This window comes from Pteropus alecto, unplaced genomic scaffold, assembly GCF_000325575.1.
Source record: "Pteropus alecto unplaced genomic scaffold, ASM32557v1 scaffold44, whole genome shotgun sequence".
Classification (NCBI taxonomy): domain Eukaryota; kingdom Metazoa; phylum Chordata; class Mammalia; order Chiroptera; family Pteropodidae; genus Pteropus; species Pteropus alecto.
Genome location: NW_006436812.1, coordinates 7,116,673 through 7,128,130, shown reverse-complemented (window position 1 = coordinate 7,128,130; position 11,458 = coordinate 7,116,673). Strand labels below are relative to the sequence as shown.

General features: G+C 45.6%; 2 protein-coding genes across 3 annotated transcripts in view; both read left to right on the top strand.

The window, feature by feature from the left end:
- LOC102880941 (hemoglobin subunit alpha-like) overlaps window positions 1-353 on the top strand; it is a 5,143-nt gene extending 4,790 nt beyond the window's left edge. Inside the window, exon 3 of the mRNA XM_006914040.1 lies at window positions 129-353. Within this exon, the coding sequence (XP_006914102.1) occupies window positions 129-257 (129 nt within the window). The 3' untranslated portion in view covers window positions 258-353. The remainder of the gene's footprint in view (window positions 1-128) is intronic.
- Window positions 354-1,535: 1,182 nt separating this feature from the next.
- On the top strand, window positions 1,536-5,851 carry HBQ1 (hemoglobin subunit theta 1). 2 transcript variants are annotated; one of them, XM_006914036.3, is made up of 3 exons: window positions 1,536-2,443; window positions 2,575-2,779; window positions 2,882-5,851. In XM_006914036.3, the coding sequence occupies exons 1-3, from the start codon at window positions 2,349-2,351 to the stop codon at window positions 3,008-3,010; spliced, it is 429 nt and encodes a 142-aa protein (XP_006914098.1). In that variant the 5' UTR covers window positions 1,536-2,348; the 3' UTR covers window positions 3,011-5,851. The 2 variants fall into 2 exon arrangements, with proteins under 2 accessions (XP_006914098.1, XP_024904216.1); XM_025048448.1 differs by having other exon boundaries at window positions 2,575-5,851.
- The last annotated feature ends 5,607 nt before the right edge of the window (window positions 5,852-11,458 follow it).

Here is an 11,458-nt window from a genome sequence, read left to right as displayed (position 1 = left end):
GGCCCGCGTGGATCGGGGTGGAGGGTGCAGCGGGCCCTTCTCAGCGCCGCAGAGAATCCTGTGGGTTCCAGAAGGTGGAGCGCGGGCGGCGGCGTCGGGACGCGTCCCAATATCTCCTCTCTCCGCAGCTCCTGAGCCACTGCCTGCTGGTGACTCTGGCCAGTCACCTCCCGTCTGATTTCACCCCTGCTGTCCACGCCTCTCTGGACAAGTTCTTGGCCTCCGTGAGCACCGTGCTGACCTCCAAATACCGTTAAGCTGGAGCCGCGGCGACCCTCGCCCGGGCTGGGGGCCCCTTTGCGCTCCGCGTACCGGCACTTCCTGATCTTTGAATAAAGTCTTAGTGGGCTGCAGCCTGTGTGGCCTGGGTTGTCTGTGTCCTCGAACGTGCCAGGGAGGGGGCTCGTTCTCCTTTCCTGGGACCAAGGACCTTCTGCAGTGGGCGAAGAGAGGGAAGGGGATAAAAGGGCACAAGAGAGAGAGAAGCCAGTCCTGCTGCCACTGCCTGGGGTTCGCTGGGCTACCCTCTACCCTCACTCCTGAGTGCTTTGCTGCATACATTCCCCTCCCCACCTCCCACATATCATTCTCCAGCCTTTGCTATTTAAACGAGTTCGCTCCAATAATGGATTCGTTTTCCATCTTTACATTTTATGACACAACACACTTGCTCTGAGCGTTGTCCAGCCTCCAGCCTAAGACCTCTGAGCAGTCCTAGGGCTCCTGCCAGAGGTGAGCGGTGGGGAAGACAGCAAGTCACACTCCAGAGTTGTAGTGAATGCTCCCCTCTCCATCGAGCGCCTCCCAAATACACACACAGTCTAGATGAAATTGGGGTTCAGCAATGCAATTACAGATGCTAGGCAATTTCCTGGAGACACCTATTTCACTTGGTGACACCCCCTATGATGCTCACTCTGCAGTCACTGACATCCTGGGGCCATCGCAAGTGTGGAGGCCCAGTTTTGGGGCCTCTTTAGGCATCAACTGCACCCCCCTGAGGCTGGCACCTCAGAGGCCCACTGACTTCCCTTAATGTTGCAGCTGAAAGGAGAGTCAGGGCCAGGGAGCCTACACCCTGATGTGCTTCCTCTCCACAAAGCAGGCCCATAGTGCCTTCGACTTTAGAGTGAGGGCTTGAGGTGTCTGGCCCGGATTGCAGTCCAGCCCCAAACCTCTGAGAGCAGTGTCTTTTCTTCCCTGTGCCCAAGAGTGGTCCTTGGAAAATGAGATAGCACGTACCCTGCCTCAGTTTGTGATGCTTTTTAGCACAGCTAGTGGCATAGTCTGAGCTCTCAGTACAAGGCAGTCTTCCTTATTTTATTATTAGGAAAAATGGAGACCTAGGCTAAAAGTGGAAACAACCCAAACATCCAGCAACTGATGAATGGACAAAGAAAATTGGTTCATTCAAACGATGGAGTGTTACACAGCCAGAAAAAGAAATGGAGTATTGATAAATGATACAAGGTGGATAAACCTTGAAAATGTGCTAAATGAAAGAAGCCAGACACAAAATACCATATATTGCACAATTCTATTTATTTGAAATGTCCAGAATAAGCAAATCCACAAAGACAGAGCAGCAGATTGATGGTTGCCAGGAGCAAGGAAAGGGATTATAGAGTGACTGCTAATGCGTAGAGTTTCCGTTTGGAATGATGAAGAAGTTCTGGAACTGGATAATGGTTAACAGTTATACAACGTTGTGAAAGTAATTAAAGACACTGAATTGTACACTTTAAAATGGATAAGATGGCAAATTTTATGTTATATAAATTTTACCACCACCATCGCCATAACAAAAAATGCGTAGAATGGTGCCTGGTAGGGAACCAGTGCCACATAGGTATTAGCTATTATTATTAGGATACATCCTAGGCTCTCAATAAATGTTCATTGTCCTGAAAAGAACATCTACTATGAGCGAGGCACTTGACATTTCTTTTCCATTTAATCCTCACAACCTTGGGAAGAAGAAATTACATTCATTTTATACAATAAAAGAGGAAATAGACTCAGGGAGGTGTCACAACAGACTTGTGAGGGAGGTAGAATAAGTTAAAGCGCAAAAAATCCATACAAAAATTCAGTGTTATCTAATAATAATATATATTAAATATTAGTTTCCATATAGTAAACACTACGGAAATGGGAGCCTCGGGATCCAGGGCGATTGATTGGTAAAGTCCCAAGGCAGAGCAGACGCAGGAGATTGGACGCTCCATGATTCCTCCGGGCCAGAATCTGTGGAGTGGCGCCCCCTGGAGGCCGCGGGGAGTCGCCAGCCGATCCGCGCAGGCGCAGCCCGGTGCTCTAAGCGCCGGCAGCTGGCGCGGGGCTCGGCGATGGTGCTGTCCGCCTCAGACACCGCGGCAGTGCGCGCGCTGTGGAAGAAGCTGGGTAATAACGTCGGCGTCTACACGACCGAAGCCCTGGAGAGGTGCGGACAGGCTCCGGCGCCCTCCGGGCTCACCTGCCTTTCCACGCGTAGTGGCGATGCGCCCCCGCTCCTCTCGGAAGACAAGCGCCCACACCAGAGGCACAGCATCTCACTTTCTGTTCCTCCCTCAGGACCTTCCTGGCCTTCCCCTCCACCAAGACCTACTTCCTCCACCTGGACCTGAGCCCCGGCTCCACCCAGGTCAAAGCCCACGGCCAGAAGGTTGCTGACGCACTGACCCTGGCCGTGGACCACCTGGACGACTTGCCCCACGTCCTGTCAGCTCTGAGCGACCTGCACTCGCACAAGCTGCAAGTGGACCCCGTCAACTTCAAGGTTAGCATGCGGGCTGAAGCTGGACCCGCTTGCCAGGGGTGGGAGGAATTCTCACCAGGGAAGGGTGTGGAGGGACAGATGGACAACTCCCTCTCTCCGCAGCTCCTGAGCCACTGCTTGCTGGTGACCCTCGCCAGGCACTACCCTGGAGACTTCAGCCCTGCCCTGCAGGCCTCACTGGACAAGTTTCTGAGACACGTGATTTTGGCTCTCGCCTCCGGCTATCCCTAAACTGGGAGTGGATGGTCGGTCGCAAGAACCCCCAGCCGCCCCTTCCCGCGATTTTACAGTGTTTGAGTAAAGTCCCCGGAAGAAAGCCTCCGCCTGAGTGCGTGTGTTCCCTAGAAGGTGCGCAGCAGGGGCCTGATGGGTTTGGGGGAGAGGTGTGCCTCTGTCCCAAAGGAAGGGTAGGGATCTGGGGAGGCCAGCGCCACACGCACATCCCGCCATAGTTAGATCAGGGCGCTCCGCTGGACGCCCTGGGCCGCCGAGAGGAGATTCAGGTCGTCTTCAACTCCGACTCCCAAATGCCATATCATGAACTCTCACTCACCATGCCGCTATTAGCCGCGGCCACTTGGAGGCGCAGACCCGCGGCTTCTGCCCCTTGGGAGTGGGGTGACGGGTAGGGGGATGTCATGCGTTTGTCTCAGTTGACGAGGTCTGGCCCTTCCCCAGAGCTGCTCGCTTTGAGGGACTCCTCTCAGATCCGGGTACGCGGGACCTGGTCCCTCACCCACCTAGAAGCGAGGGCGGGATTCGGGGTACAGATTCTGAGAAAATTAGGGAGCTGCGGGCAGAAACTTGCATGGAGCTCAACCTGCGCAATCCTACACAGAGCCTCTAGAAGGGTATTGGGGTCTTGTTTGCCAGACTCTGGACCTGGTGGATGGAATGAGGTGGATGCTGCCCCAGAACCCAGTCATGTAGCAAGGTAGACCAGAGAGCCAGTCCAGAACCCTGCCTACATCCACACTTCTATGGAGACAGGTTTCAGAACTGCTTTTAAATTTTTTTCCTCATAAAATTAATTGTGCTCATCATAGAAACTAAAAAATGCAGTAACTACTCCACTTACAATATACTTCTTGAGTATCCCAGTGGGTCCAGCCCACCCATTATTCCATTAATTCCTGCTTGACACATAGGGAAACTATGTGTAAACAAATAGAGGACATGGGAATCAGATCCAAGAGCACATACATATAGACATACCACATACAAACAGATACAAACACACAAACTGGCAGAAACAGCTCCATCCAGATATGTAACAAGGTAACATTTAAGGTACAGCCTTTCAGGTCCTTCTAGGCACATTTGGAGATACTTTTTTTTAAGAAATGGTGCCCTTGAAATGACACTGGAAAAAGTGGATGTACTGGACTTTAAAGAGAGAAATACTCGCTATGGGGAGAGAAAAACACGAGCAAACTTAAAAGAACAGGGAGAAAAATATCTTCCATAAACAGAAGACAAAGGGTTGTTATTACAAGGTAGACCTCCGAATTCTTTTTTTCTCACCCCCTCCACCTTTTTCTTTTTAAAGCCAGTCAACTCTATAGAAAAATAAGCCAAAAGATGAACAGAAAACTCAGCGTACCAATGGCCAACAAACATTTGTGACAATGCACAAAGCCATGCAAATAAAAATGCTCATTAACAAGACACCTGTCATAAAAAGGAGTGCAATACACTTCTGGTGGAAGTGCAATGTAGTATATAACCTTTTGGGAAGGTAATTCAGTTGTATACACTTGTGGGCCAACGAATGTTTAGTAACTGGCACTCTGGAAAAGGAGAAGGGGGCTGAATCTGTAGCATTTGCCAGTTTCCATTGTGTAAATATTGCCATTATGGTTGATTTGAAGCTATCGATATGCTATCACTGAACAGGAAATTAGGAAGAGATGCACAATATCTGCTATTATGTTGTATTTCTAGCAAGAGACTTGAAAATAGATAATAGTAAAATACAGTAACATAATTAGGAAGTAATGAGTTTTCAGTATTTATCACCTTTGTTTTTAAGGCAATAAGTCTATTTATTTGTAAATTAACATAACTTTTAATAGTGGTTGTGTTTAACAATCAGCTCTCAGAATTCCTAAAAGTTTAACTCGAACTAATCTAAGCAGGTTCTAGCACACCACTGATTGTATCCTTTAAAACTAAAAAGTACAAATTACCTAGGCCTGCAGTCTTGCTTCTGAGAATCGATCCAACAGAAAACAGTGGCACACATATATGAAGACATTTTGTGTACAGTGATGTTCTTTGCAGGACCGTTTATTAGAGAAGAAAAAGAAAAAGAAAATAAGAAAAAATATGGCGCATACCCAACGCCCAACATTCTTCAATATAAGTTAAATAAATTATAGTAGAGTCACACAAGGGACCACTGTATAGCCATTAGAAAGAATGAGGTCAGCCTTTGGGCACAGACATGAATAATGCCAAGACGTTCGTATAACAAAGCACACTGCAGGTCAATGTGTGGAGCATAAATCCATTTTTATATTGATATAATCACAAGAAAACTTGAAAGTAATACACACTAAATGTTAGCAGCAGGTTTCCACAGGCATGAGACTAAAGAGACAGAGAAGGCAATTGTCACCATACTTTCTATAATCCCAGAAAAGGAAAGTGGTTGGGATATGAGTGATTTTTCATTTGTGTGTATATGTTCTTCATTTTCACAAATAATTTGTAGAAAACCTTGCCCTGAATATTTGCAGTTAAAATTCTAAGCACAAACATCTAATCATAATTATTTCTTTGAGGAATTTTATAGAAGTGGAATCTTTGGGGTAAATAGTATGTCCATTGCCATGGCTTTTTGTTATTGCCAAAATTGCCTTCCATTACAGTGTCACCAGCAGGGGGCGAGTGCCTGCATCCCCTCCACTGCTCTCCATGGTTGGTAGCTTCCATTTATTTGATTACTCAGGAAAGGTAAACATTGTTGGCTCCATCTTTAACTTCTTTGTGTGAGTCACCCATTGTGTCCTTTGCCCATTTTCTACTGTGGCATTTTCAAGATTAACCCACAGAATCCCTTTTCTGTAGACCTGTAGAAGGCTGTTGGTCCATCTTATACATTGAAATTACTTGCCCATTGTGTGTGTGTGTGTGTGTGTCTCTCTCTCTCTCTCTCTCTCTCTCTCTCTCTCTCTCTCTCTCTCTCTCTCTCTCTCGGAGGTGATTCTTCCTCTAAATACCCATCTCTTTCTTCAGATCTCTGGGCCCTGTTACTACTCCAGGGCTTTGCCTGCTCTGAGCTGCCATTTCCAGCATGGGAAGAGAGGCTACAGTTTTTATTTATACATAACTAAAATGCTAGATAAAATGGTTTAAATCTTATTAAAAGCATCAAAGAACAAATGGGATGATAAGAAATTTTTAGGCAAAAGCCAAATAAAGGTGAGAACTCAGAGAGGTGATCATGGCACTGAAACAACTTGAGTCCTGAGGTATTTATCAAAACTAGCAAACTCAAGCTGTGATTTTCTTCCTTGTGGGCTCATGTGTTAAAAGGGCCAGTATAAGGTGAGGTGCCTAATAGGTTACTCTTCCCATAAAGCTGGGGCCCCAAAAGGCTACACCTACTGAACAATTCCCTACTCTCCCTGAGCACGGGGACTGAAAACAAACAAAAAACAAAACCACCTTGGTGTTCGGCAGAAGAGGGAAAATAACTCCCTGATAAACTGAAATCACACGCTGACACTCTGGATTTGCAGCCCAGTTCATATCACCTGAGTGATCCCCCCAAAAAATCTCAGGCTGTGGATTTCATTTAAAACGATCCTAGACTTCCCTCAGAGAGCCCAGGTACCTGGGAAAGGCAAATAAATCCTCCTGCGATAAAGGCACTTTATTATAGGCCACAAAGGGCAACAAGCGGCAAACTCAGCGAGCACATGGAAATAAGGAAATAAGGCACCGTGTATGAAAGCCCAGACATATGAGTCATCAGAAAAGATCCACAGAAGTATCAGGCACTGAAGATACCAGATTCAATTACAAGTATGCTTACTATGTTTATGAAATTAGAGACGAGATTTTTAAATACCTGCAGGGAGCCATAAAATATAAAAAGTGACATAGCACATGTCACAAAGAACTTTTAGAAATGAAAAATACAGTCATCAAAAATTGAAATTCAATGGGTAAGTTTAAGAGATAAAACAGTCATAGAATTAGTGAACTTAAAAATAGATTAGTAGAACAAATTATCCAGACTCCAGCCCTGACATCTCATTCAATTTCATGTCCCTGGTGTCTCACTTGCCTCACTCTATCTGATTCTACTAAAAAATGTACTTGCAGAAGAAAATTGATTCTAGGGGGAAGTCCAAGATGTAAAAGGGAATGAAAAACAAAGTGGTAAATACAAACACTGACTGTATATAAAATACTATTGTCTATGGGGTTAAAAAGGAAAAAAACAACTAGACAGACATAAAACACTAAACAATAAGAAGTCAGAAGGGACTCAAGGCAATCAAGTGCTCTGAAGTCCTTGTGCCATCTGGGAGGCAAACAGATGTTTTCATTAACTTTAGATTTTGGGAAGTGTATTAGTTTCCTATTGTTGGTGTAACACAAAGTTAGTGACTTAAAACAACACAAATCTATTCTCTTACAATTCTGAAGGAAGTGCAAAATAAACTTCATTATGCTAAAATCGACATGTCAGCAAGATCAGGGGAAAATCCATTTCCTTGCTTTTTTGGTTTCTAGAATTGCATTCCTTGGTTCTTGGCCCCTTCTTCCATCTTTAAAACCAGTAGCATCTTGCATTCTTCTGTAGTCAAACCTGGATAATCCAGATTTGTAGGTCCATCTGGATAATCCAGAACAATCTCCCCATCGCAAAACCTTTCATTTAATCATGTCTTCAAAATCCCTTTGCCATCTAAAGAAACCTTCACAGGTCCAGGGATTAGGACCTGGGTATCTTTGGGGGCCATTATTCAGCTACAACAGTTAAGCATACATGTTCTATAGAACAAATAGAATGTATGACTTCTAAGTTGACAGAGAGGGAAAGGGGAAAGAATGTTAAATTATTCTAAAACAACCCTCCCCACAAATGAGAAAAAATGGAGAGAAAAAGAATAAGAATGGGTATGACAAATGGAAAACTCAAAATAAGATGGTATCAACAAAACCAAATATGTTAACTACATTGGTAATAAATGACTTAACTGATCCAAATAAAAGATAAAGATCAGACCCCCGTAGACTTTAAGATAACAGGCAGAGTCAAAGTGTTACTAACAACAAGTGAGGACAAACTCTAAAGTGGACCCCATGATCCTCACCTCCTGGTATTCACACTCTTTTGTAGTTGCCTTTGTGTGGGCTTTGCTTTTAATATAGTTAACACAAAAGTTAACCATTTTAACCACTTTAAAGTATATAATTCTGTGGAATTTAGTACATTCATGTTGTGCAACCATCATCACTATCTAGTTGCAAAACTTTTCATCACTCTAAAAAGAAACCCTGTACCTATTACCTACTGCTCACTCCCCACTTCTCTCTTACCAAGTCCCTGAAAATTACTCATCTACTGTGTATGGATTTACTAATTCTGGATATTTCATATAAATGGAATCATATGTGGTCTTTTGTGTTTGCTTTTTAACATATTTTCAAGGTTCAATCATGTTGCATCATGCATCAGAATTTCAGTCCTTTTTATGGCCAAATAGCATTCCATTGTATGAATAGACCACATTTTGTTTTTTGTTTATTCATTCATCTGTTGATGTATATTTGGGTTGTTTCTACCTTCTAGCTATTATTAATGGTGCTACTACAGACATGTGTACAAGTATTTGAGTTCCTGTTTTCAATTGTCTTGGGTATATACTAAGAATGGAATTATTGGGTTATTTATTTTTGTTTCTCAACTTCTTGAGGAACTACCAAACTTTTGCCACAGCAGCTGCCTATTTTATATTCCCACCAGCAGGGTATGAGAGTTCCAATTTCTCCACATCCTTGCCAGCACTTATTTCCTTCCTCTCTTTTTAAATTATGGCCATGCTTTTAATCCACGGAATTCAGTAAGGGGGTGGGATGTCATTTACATGATTAACTCCATGCCTCTCTTGCTAGGAGACCCTCTCCCTTGTTGACTTTGAACATGCACACTGCCATGTAGTGAGCTGCCCTATGAAAGCCTCTTGATGACAGCAGGAAGGTAGCTGAATCCTGCCAATAACCAAGTACACCTGGAAGGATCCTTCTCTAAGACAGCTGGGCCCCAGATGAGACACCTCAATTGCAGCCTGTGAGAACGCTACTAAACTTGACTCCTGATCCTCAGAAGTTGTGAGATAATGTTATTTTAAGTAGTTCCGTTTGTGGTAAATGATTTTCATATGTCAAGAGAGTGATGACCTCTGGGAGGACAGAGGAATTGTAATAGGGGAAGACGGGGGCTTCTCAGGAGCTAACAATGTCCTATTTCCTGACCTTGATGGATATGCAGGGCTTGCTTCTTATTCTCTAAACCAGGAATCCCCAACTCCTGGCTGTAGACCAGTACTGGTCCGCGGCCTGTTAGGAGCTGGGCTGCACAGCAGGTGGTGAGCAGCAGCCAAGCGAGTGAAGATTCATCTGTATTTGCAGCTGCTCCCCAGCGTCAGCATCACTGCCTCAGCTCCACCTCAGATCAACAGGTATTAGATTCTCATAGGAGCACCAGTCCCTTTTGCCTTGAACAGTTCTCTGCTATCTTCTGTAGGGAGAGAGGCTGGGCCTGGCTAGGGGCTGATTGGCCTTAAGTCCCAGGTATGTTGGACCTTGGGTGGGATGGGGAGAGAGGTGGCAGCCTCAGAAAAACTGGGAAAACATAATACTGCACTGTATTATATGATTATATATACAACATATAATTATATATACAATAATACTGTATTCTACATTTGAAAGGTGCTGAGTAAAGCTTAAAAGTTCTCATTACAAAAAAATTTTGTGACTGTGTGGTGATGGATGTAACTGGACTTCTTGTGGTGATCATTTCTCCACATGTTGTCATTATGTTGTGCACCTGAAACCAATGTTGCCAATTATCTCTCAAAAATAAAAGGTGGCCCCAGTCCTGGTGGAGGGAGTCCCCTTCAGAAAGCAGCCCCTCAGCCCCCAGGTGCTCAGCGGGGAAGTCAGGCAGACAGGGTGACATGGGCAAAAGGGCAAAGCCAACGGGGGAGCTGGAAGATTCAGGAGTCCCAAGAAAGGAAGAGAAGAGCAGGAGCAAGGGTCAGAAAAGCACCAGAGAACTGCAGATCCTCAGCCTTCCCTAGTGCCCGCAGGGAAGACTGGCTGCCTCTGGCTGGCACTCTTGGGGGGATGATGAGGCCTGCTCCTCCATGGGCTGGGCCAGGGACCACAGGCCCCTGATGGCAGATCTTGTACCTGTCCATGAGCAGCCTTCAGCTGTTATCTGCGACCCTGTGCCCAGGTTAAGTGCCTGTGGGGATGTGACTAAGAGAAAAGGTGCGGGGTGCGGGGGTGGGGTGTGGGGACTAATGTAGGGACTGTGCGGTGGACATAAAAGGAATACGTTGTGCCAGCAACTGAAGACATAACTCCTCAACCACCTTTTCCTAAGGTCCAAACAGAACAAATCATCTTCTGCACATGCCCTGATGGCTAGAGTTGGAAGCCTGCTTTAAGAAGTCAGACATCTCTGTCCACATCCCAGAAGGGATGCCATTCAGGGTTTGAAGCTAATGTCCCAGCTCCCGGGATCCCTCTTCCTGCTGCCCCATCACATACAAAGCGTCTGCCCGCATCCCAGCTTTCGGTGTCCTTTGGATCTGCAGAATCAGCAGCCCAGAAAACTTACATTCTCAGCACTGACATGGACTACAGCATGGATGAACCTTGCAAACACTATGCTCAGTATAAGAAGTTCGTCACAGGGCACTTATTGTGTGCTTCTACTTACGTGAAATGTCCAGAGTAGGCAAATCCAAAGACAGACAGAGTAGCGGTTGTCTAGGGCTGGGAGTGGGGGGCAAGGGAGAATGACAGCTAATGGGTATAGCGTTTCCTTCTGGGATGATGGACATGTTCTAAAACTATGTAGTGACAAACTGGATGGCACAACTCTGTGAATATACTAAAAACCACTAAATCATACACTTTAAAATGATTAAAATATTGAATTTTATGTTAAGTTCATCTCAATCCAAAAAAATCTGCCTACAGAATAAAAGTGTATGTTCTTAGCCCCCTTCCCAGACCAACAGAAAGTCTAAGGGGGCCCAGCAACCTGTCTTCCAGATGATTCTGACACATGACAAAGTCCAAGAACCACTCAACTGGCCTAATCCCCATCGACCCCAAACTCAGTGGTCATCAACCCATTCCCGAGCGGCGCACACTGCCTGTGCGTATCCCCTCTCCCACTCGCCTGAATCATGGCAGGCACCACCTCCTCCTGGAAGCTCAGCTCCCAGAACCAGCTGGGTACACCCAGCTACTGAGCAGCCCCATTCTCCTAGGGAAGGTACTAACACATTCACACGACACGGTGAGAGCCCAGGGCCTGCCAGTGAACCCCAGAGTGGGTGCTGCCCAAGGCTGGGTCCTGCTCTGGACCCTATGAGCTCCCATGCAGGCTGCAGGACCAGCTTTCACAGCCCTTCTTTC